Below are 17,301 nucleotides of genomic sequence, written 5' to 3'. Positions count from 1 at the left end.
GGAAGGAGAGCAGGGTCCCTGAGGAAGGACATGGTGTCTCAGCAGGTCTACGTGCACTGCCTGCTGATGGCATGGGGACAAGGACATGCCACCAGGACCTGCTTCTACAGCCACACCATGGCCAGGTATGCTGGGTGCCCGGGGACACGAGCCCCCCATGGGTGTGCTGGGGGCGGAACCCACCTCTGGGAAGACCAAGTCACCCCACTGTGGTCTGGATGTCACCTCTTATTCAATGGCAGCTGGTGGCATCACCCCAGGTCCCAGCTCCCTCATGCTGCAGATGTGTTGGGGAGGTGTTTGGAGACATCTCTGGGGAGGCACCATATGGGTCTTGTGGTGGAGTCTGAGGACCCCCAGAGCTTCCTCCCCCCAGTTCTGTCCTCTCCTCTCCCAGCTGGCATAACGCAGAGGACCCTGTCCAGAGCAGCCCATGCCACTGCTGTGACACCGGCTGTCCTGCTGCTGACACCCTCCGTGGAGACATGCCAGGTACCAGGGGTGGGACAGGGTGGCCCCATGTTGTTTTGGGGTCTTGGGAGGCTCCTGGACCTGGACTGGACCACATTGGACATATCCTCCCATAGCATTCCCAGGAGAGGGGACACTCCACCGGGAGACAGTTGGACCAGTGCTGGTGAAGAAGGAGAAGGTGCCATGGTACAAAGGTGAGGGACACCCCAACCCTCTCCCATGTCCCCAAAACCCTCACCCCTTGTGCTGAACCCTCCTCTGACCCCCAGGTGTGTTTTTTGCTGCTCCCAGCAGTGTGCCAGACGATGAAGAAGTTCCTGCTGGCTGGGCTGGCCCTGGTGGGCAGTGCTGTGCTGCTGGTCACCGTGCTGGGGCTGGCTCTGACCACCCGGCGCCTGGGCAGAGCCCGGCAGGTACAGCGGCCACCGAGGCAGAGATGTCCCTTCCAGGCTGAGCTGCAGAGCGTGGTGGGGACCCTGGTCCTCAGGGAGATGGAGAAACCGGGCGAGATGGGACCAGAGCCTCTTTCTCAGCAATAAATGTGGCTTTGCTTTCTCTAAAGCGTCTCCTGGTTGGTAGCGTGTGGATGCCACCAAGGGATGGAGAGGTGTCCCTACACTGGCAAGCCACATCTCCAGGTCTCTCCAGGTCTCTCCAGGTCTCTCCAGGTCTCTCCAGGTCTCTCCAGGTCTCTCCAGGTCTCTCCAGGTCTCTCCAGGTCTCTCCAGGTCTCTCCAGGTCTCTCCAGGTCTCTCCAGGTCTCTCCAGGTCTCTCCAGGTCTCTCCAGGTACCTGGAGATGTGGCTTCCGGGGGTTGTGACACTGTCCCAGCCTGTGGTGCTGGAGATGGTGACTCCTGGGTGGGTGGATTTTGTGTCCTTGGAGACCATGGACATGGTGGCAGCTCCTTGGGGACAGTCCCCAGGATGTCCCATGAGGCTGTAGAGATGGAGATGTTGCATGGTGGGGACAGCAGGGCTGCTCAGGGCAGGCAGAGACCTCCTCTCCCAGCTGGAGTCCCCTGAGGTTTTGGGACCCACCCAGACCCATGTGTCCCCCAGGAGAAGACATGACTGGACATGGTGGCACCTCAGCATCACCCATCGGGGTCATGTTTGAAATGGTTTATTAGGACCAGTGTGGGGCAGGGTGGCCACTCTGGGGGTCACCAGAGTGAGGGGTCACAGTAGGTGGGTCAGAGCAGCATGCCTCAGTTTCCCCAGAGCGCATGGGGCAGTGCTCAGTGGGACGTCGGGGGTTCTCCTGGTGTCCTGTAAAGCTTGCGGAGGCTGGAATCCATCAGGAAATCCACAGTCCTGCGGCAGGAGAGAGTGTCAGGGGGTCCCGGGGGGGGGGTGGGTCTCTGGGGCGGTGGATGTGATGTGGGATGGGTGGGGCTGTCCTTAATATCCCCTGAGACACCAGCACCACCAAAACCAGGTTTAGCACAGCCTCACTGCGCTAATCCCGGCTCAGCTCCGGATAATCCCCATCCTGGCAGGGACATGTCCTGGCTGGACCCCAGCAAAGCCCCTTTGGAGCGGAGACATCCCATCACCACCCCCTGCTCCCAGCTCCAAGCCCAGAGTGGGCCTTGTCTCCAAGGAGACAAATGTGCTCCATCCCTCTGGGCTGCAGGAATGGGGTGGTGGCACACGTCTGTGTCCCCGCCCCAGGGGTGTCCTGGTGTCCTGTTACCTGTCGATGGGGGTGATGATGAGGGGGATGGCAGCCAGCCCCAGGGCAGTGGTGGTCCAGCGGCGCACGGGCAGGGGCCAGCGGGTGAGGGACCCCAGCAGGGCCAGCGAGGCAGCACAGAGCCGGTTGATGGTGAAGCCGGGGATGGCCACCGACGCCAGGCTCTGCCACACGAAGGTGTCCACCACGGCCACCCCCACGCGTGTGGGGTCCTGCCCGTGGGCCTGGGGGGATACAGGGGTCAGTAGAAGGGTGGGGAGGGGGAGGCTGGGGGGTGAGGAGGGGTGGCACTCACAGCGGCGGCTTTCCGACCCTTGTCGATGGCGTCGGCGGTCACGTAGGCGGTGGCCACGCCGTAGCTGGCCCACACCACCGGTACCGGCACCAGGGGGCGGAAGGACTCACCCACCTCGTTGGCGTAACCTGAGGGGATGGTAGGGTCAGGGACTGTCCCCATGTCACCCCTGCAGGGCGTCCCAATGTCACTGGATGGATGTTGCACAGCGGGTGTTTGGAGTGCCTGTGTCTCCTTGGACCGACCCTCTGCCAGCAGGACAGCTGGGCTGGGGGTGCTGCCAGTGCTGCTGTGACTGCCCAGTGCTAGTGACAGTGTTCTGGTACCTGTGTCTGTGCCCAGTGCTAGTGACAGTGTTCTGGTACCTGTGTCTGTGCCCAGTGCTAGAGACAGTGTTCTGGTACCTGTGTCTGTGCCCAGTGCTAGTGACAGTGTTCTGGTACCTGTGTCTGTGCCCAGTGCTAGAGACAGTGTTCTGGTACCTGTGTCTGTGCCCAGTGCTAGTGACAGTGTTCTGGTACCTGTGTCTCTGCCCAGTGCCCAGAACTGGTCCTGCTCTCCAGTGTCTGTGCACGGTGCTGGGGGATGATGCCACTAGCTAGTGTTGGTGCTGGTGACAGGTACCAGGTGCTGGTGTGCAGTGCTGTCACCCCGTGCCAGGGCCTGCTGTGAGGTGCTGATAGCCGGCACCAGAACCCCGCAGTGCCCAGAGCAGTGTGCAGTACCTGGTGCTGCGTGCCCAGCACCATGAACCCGGTGCACTCTGAGGTACCAGTGCTGGGTGCCGGTGCCCACCGGCACCAGGGGCAGTGCCTGGTGCTGGTGCCCGACACAGTGTGTGCTGTCACGTTCCTAAAGCATTCCTGCTGCCAGTGCCTGGTTCCTGCTGTGGCGCCTGATGTTGGTACCCGGTACCAGCGCCCGGTGCTGTGCTCAGTGCCCAATACCGCTGCCCGGTTCCTGAGGTCAGCACCCACTGTCAATGCCCAGTTCCCGGTGTCGATACCCTGTGCCAGGGACCGGTGCCCGGTATCACTGCCCCATTTGCACAGCCGGTACCCGATGTCAGTGCCCAGGTCCCGGTGGTGGTATTTAATGTTAGTGCCCAGTGTCAGCGCCCAGGTCCCCGTGCCTGTACCCGATGTCGGTGCCCGGTGCTGGTACCCGGTACCCGATGTCAGTACCCGGTTCCCGGCGTCAGTGCCCGCCTTCCGGTGTCAGCTATCAATGTCAGTGCCCGGTGCCGGTACCCGCTTCCCGGGGTCAGCGCTCAATGTCAGTGCCCGGTTCCCGGGGTCAGCGCTCAGTGTCGGTGCCCGGTGCCGATACCCGGTTGCCGGTGCTCACCCAGGTATCGGACCCACGTGTCCCGGTACAGGTCGGGCTCCTTCTGCCCCATGGCGCGCGCCACCGCTCCCGCCGCATGCCCCGCCCCCTGCTCTACGTCACAGAGCCACGCCCACACATTGATCTGATTTGCATAACCCCGCCCCTCGGGGTCGTGGGATGGCGGCGGGGGCGGGGCTTGAACGCCCACGTGACCCCGCGGCGTCACCGTCACGGGGGCAGCTCGGGGGGGCACTTGTGGGGTGAGGGGGCAGTTGTGGGGATGGGGGGGCAGTTGTGGGGCTGGGGGGGCAGTTGTGGAGATGGGAAGGGCAGTTATGGGGCTGGGGGGGCAGTTGTGGGGCTGGGGGGGCACTTGTGGGGTGAGGGGGCAGTTATGGGACTGGGGGGGCAGTTATGGGGCTGGGGAGGCAGTTGTGGGACTGGGGGGGCAGTTGTGGGGCTGGGTGGCAGTTATGGGACTGGGGGGCAGTTATGGGGATGGGAAGGGCAGTTGTGGGGATGGGTGGCAGTTATGGGGCTGGTTATGGTACTGGGGGCGGTTATGGAGCTGAGGGGGCAGTAGGGGCAGTCCTGGCCCTGGGTGGGTGATTGTGGGACCGGGGGCAGAATTAAGGGGCTGGGGGGAGCAGTTATGGAGATGGGAAGGGCAGTTATGGGGCTGGGGGCAGTTATGGGGCTGGGGGGGCAGTTATGGGGCTGGGGTGCAGTTATGGGGCTGGGGGGGCAGTTATGGGGCTGGGGTGCAGTTATGGGGCTGGAGGGGCAGTTATGGGGATGGGAAGGGCAGTTGTGGGGCTGGGGGGCAGTTGTGGGGCTGGGGGGCAGTTGTGGGGCTGGGGGGCAGTTATGGGGCTGGGGGGGCAGTTATGGGGCTGGGGGGGCAGTTATGGGGCTGGGGGGCAGTTATGGAGATAGGAAGGGCAGTTGTGGGGCTGGGGGGGCAGTTGTGGGACTGGGGGGCAGTTGTGGGACTGGGGGGCAGTTGTGGGGCTGGGGGGCAGCTGGGCAGGTTGTGGGGTTGGGTTGGAGGGCAGCAGGGGCAGTTCTGGCGCCGGGGAGCCACAAAGCGGAGCAGACCCCGCTCAGTCCATCCCTTTACTCCCCACCCAGGCAGCAGCAGCGGTGGGTGCGGGACCCACGTAAGGCACAGAGTTTGGGGGGGCTCGGCCCCGTCCGGCCCCCGCCTCAGTCCGGCAGCTCCGGGGCTCGGCCCCGGCTCCATCTTCCTGCGGGGCCATCCTGGGGGCGCGGTGCAGCCGGGGGGGCTCAGGGGCTGTGGTTGGGGGACTCCCCCTGGATCTGCTGGGCGGAGGCGGTGTCGGGCAGCAGCACCTCCACGCTGTAGCTCACCTTCTTGGAGTGGAGGAAGCTGTAGGTGTTGTCGAAGCGCAGGACATCTGCGGGGGGACGGGGGGGGTCAGGGACACGGCTGGGTCAGGGACACGGGGGGGGGTCAGGGACACGGGGGGCGTCAGGGACACGGGGGGGGGTCAGGGACACGGCGGGGTCAGGGACACGGGGGGGGGTCAGGGACACGGCGGGGGTCAGGGACACCGGGGACGCACCGGGGGTCCCCGCAGCGCCCCGGGGAGGGCTCGGCACTCACAAATGCCGGGGGTGGTGCAGGTGAAGGAGCCGTCCTCGGGCACCATGTGTGCATTGTAGCGCTGGTTCGGGAGCACCTCTGTCATGTCAGCCGCCCGCTGCCGCTCACCCACCTTGGTCTTCAGGTACACCCCGAAGCCGATGTCAGCACCCTCGGAGCGGAACTGCCACCTGCATGGAGCAGTCGGTGCTGTGGCGGGCTGGGGACACTGCAGCTGTCACCCACTGTGGGGCTGGGGCTGTCACCCGGTGCAGGACTGGGGACACTGTGGCTGTCACCCAGTGCGGGACTGGGGACACTGTGGCTGTCACCCAGTGCGGGACTGGGGACACTGTGGCTGTCACCCACTGTGGGGCTGGGGACACTGCAGCTGTCACCCGGTGCAGGACTGGGGACACTGTGGCTGTCACCCACTCCCCGCGGTGCGGAGCTGCCGCTCACCTGAGAACGCAGCCGGGGAAGAGGATCTCGTACTCGACCTGGTGGGACGAGCCCCGGTTGACCACGACCGAGTGTTCGTACTTCTGTGCCAGCTGGTCCCGCACATAGTAATGCTGGGGCACGTCTCCCCCGTAGTTTATCTGGAAGGGACGGAGGATGTGGGGGTGGGGGAACTGCCCAGCAGCCCCAGAGAACCCGGGGGGGACCCTCCTACCTTGCTGGAGCACTTGGGGTCCCCGTCAGGGTCTGTCAGTGTCCCCCCGTACTCCACTGGGATCTGCGCAGGGTCAATGTACTTCTGCAGTTCCTCCTTCCAGTTGGCTGGGGGGGGACGACAGCGGGTTTGGGGGGACTGTGAATTGGAGTATCCCCCCTGGGTGGGGTAACAGCAGAGTGGGGACCCATTTGGGACACCTCGGGGAGGGTCAGGACTCACATCCCAGCACCACGACCTTCTTGCGCGTGTCCTCGCTCAGGAAGTGCTTGACCAGGTTGTAGGCCACGGGGAAGAGCTTGGGGGCTGGGGGCAGAGGGGGGCATTAGGGGGGTGTCAGCACCTGGATAAGGGGAGCAGGACCCCAGGGCCGAACTCACCCTTCACAATAAAGAGGCGCTTGAGGGACTCAGGGTAATTCTCTTCAAACATGGACAGGATCTGTAGGGCAGGGGGAGCTGAGGTCACCCATGCCATGCACCCACCAGGACCCCACCCAGAACACTGGGGGGTGCAGGGCACTGCAGGGATCAGGCCAGACCCCTGTGGGCCAGCGGGAAGGGGGGTGGGCAGGAGCCCTCACCTCCCCATACGTGTCCACAGCTGGCTTCCAAAGGTGCTTCAGGCCCAGGCCCTCACAGTCGTACACCATCATCACCATCTCAATCTTCTTGCCCAGCTGGGACAGGAGGATGGGGGGGATCAGGCAGGACCCATGGGGAGGTCCAGGGATGGGGTGGCCCCAACAGGCTGGTCACCCCAGCCAGAGCCTCCAGCCAAGTGTTGGTGTACGGAGAAGGGGCATCATGGGAGCTGGGTCAGGGATTTGGGCTAAGGGACAGCAGGAACGTGGAGTGGTGGGGATGGACAGGATGCAGAGTTGTGGGGTGGGAGGATGAACCAGAGATGGACATATGGGGTTGGCAGGGACATGGTCCATGGTGAGGTGGACAGGACATGGATTTGTGAGGCTGAAGGAGATGAACTGGACATGGACCTGTAGGGCTGGTGAATGAGGCCATTGGCTGGAGAGATGGACCAGAGATGGACATATGGGGCTGGGGAGGACATTGGGTGGTGGGGATGGACAGGACACAGGCTGGCAGGGACAGGCTGAGGGGGATGGACAGGACATGGACCTAGAAGATAAATAGGGCTGTCAAGGACATTGCCTGGTACGGATGGACCAGAGATGGACATGTGGGGAGGACTTTGAGTCCTTTGATGGACATGGACTTATGGGGCTGGCAGGGACCTGTAGGGCTGGGGAAGATGATGACTGGTAGGGGCAGACCAGATGTGGACACGTGGAGCTGGCAGGGACATGGTCCCACAGGTCTGTTGGGGCCAGCAGAGCGTGGGCAGGTTCCCACCTTTTCACTCTGCTGGTCACAGGCGTGCCGGAGCAGTTCACAGTCCCGGAACTTGTTCTTGATCAGGTCCTGCTTGGAGGCGGAGAACAGCAGCCCCTTGGCGTCCAGCGGCCCGATGATCTCGTACCACACCGGGCTGCCCTCCCGGTCGTAGCCGCACATCCCGCCTGACATGTACTTCCGAATCACCTGCGGGAGCGTGGGGGGCTCAGGGCACCTCACACCTCACACACACCCCAGGGCACTCAGGGGGACGGGTCCCCTCCAGGGTCACCCCGGGAAGCCAGGGACACTCACCTCAGGCGGCTCCCAAGCGATGATATTGTCGGCATCCATGTGCTTGCGGACCTCGATGTGCTGCAGCGGGGGCAGAGCAGGCCAGGGTGAGATTTGGGACAAGGTGAACCCCACGGGTGAGTCTCCCTTGGGGGTGGTGGCTCAGGGCAGGGGGTCCCACGCCAGGTATGTCCCAGCACAGTGGGGTCCCCCCAAAAGCAGGGTGCCCCTCTCACCTTGCGCAGCATCGCCTCTGCCTTGGGCAGGTCGAAGGAGCGTGCTGCAAGAGAGCAGAGAGCTCAGCCCCCCACCAGCCCCACGGGGGCTCCTGCCCTGCCAGGGCTGTTCCCCACTTTGGGGTTACCTCGGAGCCATTTCAGGAGGAAATAGTCGTCCTGGGAGGGGAGGGAGGGCAGCACGTCCTGCAGCTTCTCCCGGAACTGTGGGGACAAGAGGGACAGTTGGTGAAGGGATCCCTGATCCTCCCCAAAAACCTCAAGGCTGGAGGTTTGTCCCTTCTTTGTCCCCCCAAAAACATGCCAACCGGGACTGGGACATTTCCAGGGGAGAAGGGTCACTCTGTGTCCCCTCCCTGCCCCACATGCAGCCAGGATCAGCGGTCACCTGGCAGGGGACTGTCCCCAGGCTGGCTGCCATGCTCTGGGTGTCCCCCAGCACAAGGTGTCCCCAAGCCCTTGCGTAAGCTGTGAGTGTGGACTGTCACCACCCCGCTCCTTCCAGGGTGTCCCACAGGGACTGTGTGAATCAGTCCCCTCCAGGGCGTCCTTTGGGATGGATGGAGGTGGTCACTGTGTGTACCCCTGCTCCAGTGACACCCCAGTGGGTCACAGCCCCCCTGGCAGAGGCAGGAGGGTGTCAGGGTGCAGGACTGGGGGGGTTGGAAAAGCTGGGGCCCCTCAGAGGGGTCCTGCAGGCACCAGGCAGACCCGGCCCCGCCAATGGCATCCTTGGGATGAAGCCTGTCACCAGCAGATCATCACATGTCCCCGTTTCAGTGATGCTCCAGTGGGTCACAGCCCCGTGACACAAGCAGGAGGGTGTTGGGGTGTAGGACTGGGGGATTTGGGGTCCCCTCAGGGAGTGTGCTCCACTACAGGGAGGGGCCAAGCAGACCAGACCCCACCAGTGGCATCCTTTGGGCTGGTGCTGGTCACTGTGTTCCCTGCTGTTTGTGACCCCCGCAATGGGTCGCAGCCCCCCAGCACAGGCAGGAGGGTGTTGGGGTGCAGAACTGGGAGGTTTGGGGGACTCAGAGTCCCCTCTGCACGTGGCCCCGCTCACCCCAACGAGGCTACGGCTACGGCTCAAATCTCCGTACCAGCCGAGGCCCTCCCCTTAATGAGCCTGATTAGCTTATCTCCCGCTGAATTTAGGGGTAATTAAACCCGGGATTAGCTCCTTCACCCTGGGACAAAGCCGGTGGTGGTGGACGAACGGGTTCGGCCACTCATCTCCCTCACCCGCCCAGGGCACGGCTGGCACCGGGCACGGTTTGGGCTCCGTGCCCCACGCCAGCCCCTGCCCCCCGTGCTGGCACCCGGCGGGGTCATCGCCCGCCCGTGGAATTTGGCTGGGTCTGAAAGGCAGCGATAAGATAAAGGCACAGGGGTGCGCTGAACCCCGATAACGGCTGGCACCAAACACGAGGGGTGGCAGAGGTGGCCGCGGTGGATGACAATCACCGGGGCTGGGTGTCCCGGGGCCCGCAATCCCGGCGTGAGGGGAGGAAGTTTTCCAGTCCCATGGGAAGGGTGGAAGAAGAATATTGGGGTTCGGCGGGGCCCAGTCTGGTGGGACAGGCGGGATGGTCCTTCCCAGGTGGGAGCACCACGGGGGGCTCAGCCCGTGGGGTCGGGGTCCAGGGTGGGATGGGGGTGGCAGGAGACTGCCGTCCCAAGGGCCCTGCAGTGGGGCAGGAGGATCCCGAGCCCCGGGGAGGATGGGAGAGCGATGGGGGCCCAGCAGCGGGACGGTCCAGCCAGGGGCAGCCTCAGGAGCCAGCCAGGACGGTCCTGCCCTGGTGGCCAGTGCCACAGGGGGGCTCGGCCCGGCTGTTTGGGGTCCGGGGTGAGGGATGGAGGCAGCGGGAGCCTCCCGGGGCCGGATTTAGGGGGTGGGGTGGAGCCTGAAGGCGATGGGATGTCCCAGGGGCCAGGAATCGGGGTGAAGCCGGTAGTTCTGGGCTGCGGAGCCCTGCGGAGCTCGGAGCGGGGGAGATGCGGTGGGTTTGGAGTCCGGGATGGGGGGGCTGGGGGAGGCGGTGGGAGCCCCCCGGGGCCGGGAGTGGGGGTGATGCCGGTGGGTTTGGGGTGCATGGGGGGCTGTGGAGCCCCCCGGGGCCGGAAGCAGAAATGCGGCCGGTGGGTTTGGGGTGCGGGTGCTGCCGGTCCCGCGGCGGATGCGAGCGCACATCGGGGAGGACAGCCCGGGCCTGGGCCTGGGCCTGGCCCCGGTCCCCCCGCAGCCCCCCGGCCCGTCCGTCCCAGCTCACCTGGGCCAGCGCCTCCGCCTGCCGCGGGCTCAGGTCCCCGGCGCGGCCGCTCATGGTGCGCTGAGGGCGGCTCTGCCCGGCCCCGGCGGCCGGGACGGCTCCGAGCACCTCCCCGGGCCCGCCCCCCGCCCCGCCCGGCCCGGCCCGGCCCGGCCCCCCGCCCACCCCCGCGGCCTTGGACCCTGCCCGACCCCTGCCCGCCCGGTCAGCGCCCGCCGCCGCCCCGGGATCGGGCACGGGGGGTGATGGAGGCAGAGGGGATATGGGGGCACAGAGGGGCTTGGGGGCTATAGGGGGGTATGGGAGACTTGGGGAGTTATGGGAGACATGGGGAATTTGGGGGCAGAGGGAGACACGGGGGATATGGGGGGCATGGAGGGGTATGGGGGCTGTAGGGGTATGGGGGCTATAGGGGTATGGGGGCTATAGGGGTATGGGGGCGTGAGAAGGGCCAGGGGGGGTTGGGGACTTGGGCAGGGGAGTGTGGGGGCTATAAGTGATGTGGGGGCATGGAGGATGTGGGAGGGTATGGGGCCCATAGGGGATATGGCAGCATGAGGAGGCTCAGGGGTTATGGGGAGTATGGGGGCTACTGGAGATATGGGGGCATAGAGGGCCTGGGGGGTATGAGGGGCTCGGGGGGTGTGGGGGATATGGGAGCAAGGGGACTTGGAGACTGTAGGGGACATGTGGGGTAGGGGTGCACGGGGAATATGGGGAACAGGGGGTATGGGGGCACAGGGGACCTTGGGGGACATTGAGATTTGGGTGGGCAAAGGAGAGATGAGTGTAGGGAGCTCTGGGGGTTCAGGAGTGTACAGAAGGGTGGGGGCCCTATGAGAGTTTGGGTCACACTGTGGGGTAGAGGGGGTGTGGGAGGACATTGAGGTATGGAGGGAGATGCAGCCGTGGGATGGGAGATGGTGATAAGGGACAGGTGTCAGGGAGAGGGGACAGTGACAGGGATGGGAGGTGGAGCAAGGACAGGGTGAGAGTGGAGGGGGCAGGGACTGGGGCAGGGACAGGGATGGGAGATGGGGACAGGGACAGATTGAGGGCTCGGGTGCAGTGATTGGAAGATGGGGATCAGGAGCAGGATGCCCGTAGGGCTGTGTGTGTCCTGTGGAGCCATGGATGTCCCATAGGTGTCCTATGAAGTTATACATGTCCATGGTTAACCCATGGAAACATCCCATGAAACCATACATGTCCCTCGGGGCTGTGGATGTCACACAGAGCCACCTGTGTCCCATCTGTGCATGTTCCAAGGAACCATTCATGTGCCATGGAGTCGTATGTGTCCCTTGGAACTGGGACCCATAGATGTCCCATGGAGCCACCCATGTTCTATGGACCCATAAGTGTCCCCTGGAGCTGCAGATGTCCAGGAACCCAACCATATCCCATGAACCTATGGATGCTCCATGGGGCCATTCGCACCCCTCACATGTCCCCTCCATGGGGCAGCTCTGGCAGCAGGCATCCCCAGGCCCCATTTTGGTGTTCCCCCAATTCCACACAGTCCCCCACCTCCGTGCTCTCTGTTCCAGGCTGGTTCCCAAGCCAGCTGTGCTCCCGGCTGTTGTTTGTGGCACATCCAGACCCGTTGCAATCGGGATGTTTCACCGTGTGGTTAAACCGGCTCTGGCTGTGGCCGTGGGAGGAGAGACCGTGCCCACCCTGTGATTACACCCCCACACTTACAGCATGGATGAGGACAAGAGGGACACGGGGACACACCCAGATCCGGCCCACAGCACCCTGCAGCCATGGGAACTGGGTCCCACGGCCCCGAGTCCCGTCCCTGACGTGGCCCCTGCCAAAAGCAGGTCAGCCTGGGCCCATGCTGTGGCTAATCCAGCTGACAAATCCCCCGGAGGCACATGTGCTGGGCACACGTGGCCAGAGTAGGGCCAGGATGTGGCACCCAGGGGTCAGGATGTGGCACTGGAGGCTGCCTGGCACCCACCAGGCTGGGGGTGTTGAGGGGTGTCTGGTGCAGGGGCGGGTGAGTTTTGGGGTGTTGGTGTGTGTCCATGTCACCCAGCTGTGCCCACGTCACCTTGGGGGTGTGGCCGTGTCCCTGTTGTCCCAGAGCACACGCGTCCCTGTGTCCCCATGTGTCCCTGTATCCACACATGGGGATGTGGTGGACACGGTATCTGTGTCCCCGTGCCTGTTCCTGTCCCTGTCACTCTCCTGGTGACTGTTGGTTTCCTGGTCCCTGCATCCATCCCTGTCCTACTGTTGCTGCTGGTTCCCATTCCGGTCCCAGACTTTGTCCCTGTCTTACTCCCACTCCTAGTCCCTGTCCCATCTCTCTCCTGATTCCCATTCTCCTGGTCCCTCTCCCTGTTCCCATCGTGGTCCTGGTCCTGGCCTTTGTCCCTTTGTTGGTCCCTGTCCCTGTTCTTCCAGTGCCTCTCCTTGTTCCTGTTTTCCACCTGGTTCCTGCTTCTGTTCCCATCCCAATCTCATCCTTGTCCTTATCCCTGCTCCACCCCTGTCCCAGTGCTGGTTCTCATCGCAGTCTCAGCCCTTGTCCCTGTCTCAATCTCCATCCTAGTCCCCATTCCTTGTCCCTGTCCCTCTCTTAGTCCCTGTTCTCTTCCTGGTCTCCATCCTGGTCCCTGTCATCATCACCTTCTTCATCCTTGCTCTGTCCCCGTGTCCAGCTTGGTCGTGGTTGTTGCTGCTGTCTCAGTCTCAGTCCCCGCTCCCTGTCAGTGTACCTCTCCTGCTCTCTGTCCTCATCCTGGTCTGTATCCCCATCTCCATCCCTGCATCCCTGTCCCCTGTCCTTATCCCGACCCTTGTCCCAGTCCCCATCCCTTTTCCTGTCCTGTCCCCGTCCCCGTCCGTGTCCCTGTCCCCATCCCTTTTCCTGTCCTGTCCCTTTCTCTGTCCCTTTTTTCTGTCCCCGTCCCCACCCCTGTCCCCATCCCTTTCCCTATCCCTGTCCCTATCCCTGTCCCTTTCCCTGTCCCTTTTTTCTGTCCCCATCCCCAATCCCGGTTCGGGTCCCGGTCCCGGTGCGGGCTCTCGGGCTCCCCCTGCGGGCGGTGGGGGTCACGGCGGGTCCTCCGGGCCGGCAGGGGGCGCTGCGGGGCGCGGTGCGCGCAGCCATGGCGGCGGTGCGGGCGGCCCTGCTCGCCCCGCTGCTGGCGCTCGGCCGGGCCGGCTCGGGGCCCGCGACCCCCGCGCGGGTCGAGGTGGCCGTGTCGGGGCCCGGGGCGGCGGGGCCGGCCGGGGCCGGGGCCGGCAGCGGGGCCGCGGGGCCCGGCGGCTCGTACACGCTGCGCGGGGCCGTGCTGGGAGCGGGGGGCGGCCGGGCCGGGCCGGGCCGGGGGGGCCCGCGGGGGGAGCGGGAGGAGATGGAGATCCAAGGCCGCCTGGTGCTGGTGAGCGCGGGGAGACGGGGAATGGGGCTGGGGGGGCTGCTGGCACCGGCCAGGGGGAGCTCGAGGGCACTGGGAGATACTGGGGGAGGGCAGGGGGCAGTGTGGGAGGAGGGGTCGGTGGGCACTGTGGGTGCTGGGGTGAGTCTTTGGGCACTGGGACATGAAAGGGGCAGGGGAGAAGTGGGAACTGAAGGGCACTGGGAGGCACTGGGCGATTGGTGGCGAGGCCTGGGACACTGGGAGCTGACCAGGACAGGTAGCGCTGCTCGGGTGTGGCCAGCAGCAGAGAGGAGGTGCAGGGAGGGGCACAGAGACAGCGGGGGCCAGGCCGTGTTCCCTGTGTTACCCCAGCTGCTGTCCCTGTCCCCATGCAGTGCCTGGCTCCCCAGGACCCCTGGGGACATGGAGGTGCTTTGGGGATGCCCTGAACCTTGGGATCCATCGCAGCTCTCCCTCTCCTTGCCATGTCCCCAGGTGGGTGACGTGGAGCCGGAGCTGGGTGCTGCTGACAGCTGGATCGGGGTGGTGCCCGTGGGCACAGAGGAGCCGGCCGAGGGCCCCCGGGGTGCCAAGGAGGAGTCCTTCACCACTGCCGTTGTCACCAAGGTGACCCTCTGCCTGGCCCTGTCCCCTCTGCCTGACCCTGTCCCCTCTGCATGGCCCTGTCCCCTGCCTGGCTTGAGGGCTGCTGTGGTGTTTGCAGGTCACAAAACTGCAGAGGTGTCACCTGGGGTGTCTCCTGGCCAGATCCAGGGGGTCCTGGTCTGTGCTTGGTGGCCAAGGGGGTCTCTGACAGCTTCTGTCCCCTCTTGGGTCCCTTGTGACCCTTCACCCTGGCAAAGAGGTGCTGGGTGCTTCCTGCAGCAGGACAGGAGCTTGTTGGGGACAACAGCCCCGCTGTCCCCTGATCGTGTCCCCTCTGTCCCTGCAGATGAAGCGGGCCCTGGTGCTGGGGGCCTCTGCCCTGCTCATCCTGGCGCTGAACCAGAACGCCATCCGTGAGGTAGGACAGTGCCGGCGGTGGGGCCGGGCGGGGATCGTGCCCCGCTGACGGCTCCGCTTCCCTCCCGGTGCAGCTGGACGTGTCCCAGCTGCTCGCCAAGCCCGTCATCGTCATCCAGTCCTCGGACAACGTCACCAGGCTGCTGGGAGCGCTGCTGCGGTACGGGCTGGGGTGTGGGAGGGGCTGGACCCTGCCTGGTCACTGCCTTGTCCCTCTGCAGGCTGTGACACCCAGGGACCACCCTGGGGGTTTCTCACTCGGCCCATCGTGTTTGCTGGGGTGGTGTTGTGCCATGCCAAGGCCAGCTGGGGCTGAGATGTGTTTCCAGGGGAGATCTGGGTCAGATCCAGCCCTTCCCCAGGGCTGTAGCCCTTCCATGGTTCCCCATGTGGTGGCAGGTGTGACAGTGTCCTCACCCAAGAGCTTTAGGACTCTCAGTAGAAATCATTGAGACCAGTTATTTCTTGTCGTGGCACCAGCATCCCCACAACCTCCGTGGGTGTTTGTTCTCACCACCAGCAGCAGTGGGACCCTGTCAATCCTCCTGACATGGGACATTGGGATTGCTGCCATGGTGTCACACATGGGGAAACTGAGGCATGAGGTTGGGAGGAAGAGCTCTCTGCAGGATCACTGAGGGCTGAGCACAGCTGGGGAGGATGTGTCTTGTTGTCACCTCCCCTGTCTGTTGGTCTGGTCCCCGTTGGTGACTGTCTGGCTGTGTGGGGAGGGGATGCCCCTGGCACTGGAGAGCTGTGCCTGGATCCTGCTGTGTCCATGGAATGGACACTTTCTCTTTGCTCACAGTGGGCTCCGGGCTACGGCAAAGATCACGTACCAGGCAGTGCTGCTAGAGAACCTGGTATGTTTGTGTGTCCTCCTCTTCCTCATTCTGCCAGTGGGAGGGCATGACTGTGCCCAGCCAAACTTCTCTTATCCGTGGCAAGCAGCTGCAGGGAGCAGGGAAGGGAAGGGATCCAGTGGGAACAGAGCAGCTGGCAGCACCAGTGTTCCTCCTCCCAGGACACGTGTGCTGGCACTGCTGGACGCTGCTGTGGCCATCAGCAATGCCGTGTCCTGCCTTGCAGGGGGTGACCCTCACGCTGTGGTCAACCTGCGGCCTGTCCCGAGGGGGCCTCTACGGGGAGTGGCAGGGGGTCATCTGCCCCGGGGAGAGCAGCTCACAGGTGCAGGTACACTGCTGGGGTTTGGGTGGGGCTGGGAGTGGGGCTGGGAGTGGGGCTGGGAGTGGGGCTGGGCTCTCTGGCTGCCATCCCCACTGCTCTGTCCCCACAGAAGTACCTGCAGCAGCTGTGGAACACCATCCTGCTGATCGCCCTGCTGCTCTGCACCGGTGTCATGGTGCAGGCGCAGCGCCAGTCACGGCAGGACCTGTCGGAGCGGGACGCCGAGGTGGGAATGTGGGAATGTCTCTGCTGTGCTCCGTGCCGGGGGTTGTGGGGTGGGCTCTGACCCTCGGCTCTGTCCCCGCAGCTGGACCTGAAGCGGCACATCCGGCGGCGGCTGTTGGCGCTGAAAACCCGGCGGTTCCATCCCGGGAAGCCGCCCCGGAGCCGGGCCTGCGAGATCGACAGCTGTGCTGTCTGCCTGGACCAGTTCCACAAGAGCCAGGTGGGACCGGGAGGACTGGAGCCCACCCTGGGCCCAGCCTCCAGTCACTGGCCAGGGCCAGGGTGTCCCTGCCAGGGTCTGGGCTGTGTCCCTGCCCCCCGGCTGTGCTCACATGTGCCCTCACTTCCCTGCTGGCAGTGGCTGCGGGTGCTGCCCTGCTCCCATGAGTTCCACCGGGACTGTGTGGATCCCTGGCTCCTGCTGCAGCAGACCTGCCCTCTCTGCAAGCGCAACATCCTGGGTGAGAACCGCCCTGGCACCCAGCTGAGCCCCCGCTGGCCCCGGGCAACGGGCCGGGGAGGGCCTGGAGCCTGCCAGGCTCCCTGTGCCAAGGCTCTCTGTCCTCCCTTGCAGGGAACTGCTGCTCGGACAGCTAGCTGGCCCGAGGACACACTCCAGGGACAGACCACGGCCGCTCCAGGGACAGGGAGGGGGCAGGGGGTGCCTGGTGAGCGGCGCTTGCTGCCGGAGCAGGGTTGGTGTGGCTGTGCCCGTCACAGTGCCCAGACTTCGGAGAGGGAAGGGCTCGGGGCTCTCCTGCTGGGTGTGAGTAGAGGGGTGGGGGTCCAGATGGGCAGTGTTGGGGAGGGAAGATTTGGGGCACCCGTGGGTGTATTGGGGTGGGGGCTAGTGCAGGGAGCGCCCTGTTCCTGCTGTGCTATTGCCCTGCTCACAGCAATTTTTCTAAGTGTTGGGTTTTTTGTCTATTTGCTGGTGGCCGTGGCAGGGTAGGCAGAGCCTGGCTGCGGTGCCAGCCCCTCCGGGAGGTGGGTGACAGACCTGCCAGGGCTGGGGCTGCCAGGGCTGTGGGGAGACTCACAGCCTCAGTGTGGGAGGGCAGGGGTCAGACACTTTATTTATAATAACTTATTAGAAAGGATGGCACAAGTCGGCTGCAGAGCCAACACAGGGCTTGGCTCACCCAGCACAGTGACTGGGGACCTGCTGTGAGCCCTGCCTGGGTCCTGCCCCACGGGCTGCAACATGGCACGTATCCATCCCTATTAAACATGGAGCAAGGCTGGC

The 17,301-nt window shown here is 64.6% G+C and overlaps 3 protein-coding genes across 3 annotated transcripts; 1 reads left to right on the top strand and 2 right to left on the bottom strand.

The window, feature by feature from the left end:
• Positions 1–1,583: 1,583 nt before the first annotated feature.
• Positions 1,584–4,052, bottom strand: MTFP1 (mitochondrial fission process 1; the record flags this gene model as incomplete). Its single annotated transcript, XM_058851786.1, has 4 exons — positions 1,584–1,790; positions 2,173–2,396; positions 2,468–2,595; positions 3,815–4,052. Coding segments are annotated over 4 exons (666 nt in total), but the record flags the coding sequence as incomplete, so codon positions are not given.
• An 846-nt stretch (positions 4,053–4,898) lies between these two features.
• On the bottom strand, positions 4,899–10,371 carry SEC14L2 (SEC14 like lipid binding 2). Its single transcript, XM_058851768.1, has 12 exons — positions 10,240–10,371; positions 8,092–8,167; positions 7,964–8,007; positions 7,749–7,808; positions 7,452–7,640; positions 6,662–6,757; positions 6,459–6,519; positions 6,301–6,384; positions 6,079–6,185; positions 5,865–6,004; positions 5,424–5,593; positions 4,899–5,214 (listed from the first exon to the last, which is right to left on the bottom strand). Exons 1-12 carry the CDS (start codon positions 10,291–10,293, stop codon positions 5,084–5,086), a joined length of 1,212 nt encoding a protein of 403 aa, XP_058707751.1. The 5' UTR covers positions 10,294–10,371; the 3' UTR covers positions 4,899–5,083.
• A 2,979-nt stretch (positions 10,372–13,350) lies between these two features.
• Positions 13,351–17,296, top strand: RNF215 (ring finger protein 215). Its single transcript, XM_058851180.1, has 10 exons — positions 13,351–13,640; positions 14,115–14,246; positions 14,572–14,643; positions 14,717–14,802; positions 15,451–15,505; positions 15,732–15,836; positions 15,940–16,056; positions 16,138–16,275; positions 16,414–16,516; positions 16,630–17,296. The coding sequence occupies exons 1-10, from the start codon at positions 13,365–13,367 to the stop codon at positions 16,650–16,652; spliced, it is 1,107 nt and encodes a 368-aa protein (XP_058707163.1). The 5' UTR covers positions 13,351–13,364; the 3' UTR covers positions 16,653–17,296.
• Positions 17,297–17,301: the final 5 nt, after the last annotated feature.

This window comes from Poecile atricapillus, chromosome 16 (genome assembly GCF_030490865.1).
Source record: "Poecile atricapillus isolate bPoeAtr1 chromosome 16, bPoeAtr1.hap1, whole genome shotgun sequence".
Classification (NCBI taxonomy): domain Eukaryota; kingdom Metazoa; phylum Chordata; class Aves; order Passeriformes; family Paridae; genus Poecile; species Poecile atricapillus.
The sequence above is the reverse complement of the archived record's forward strand: the minus strand, read 5'-3'. Positions and strand labels throughout refer to the sequence as shown.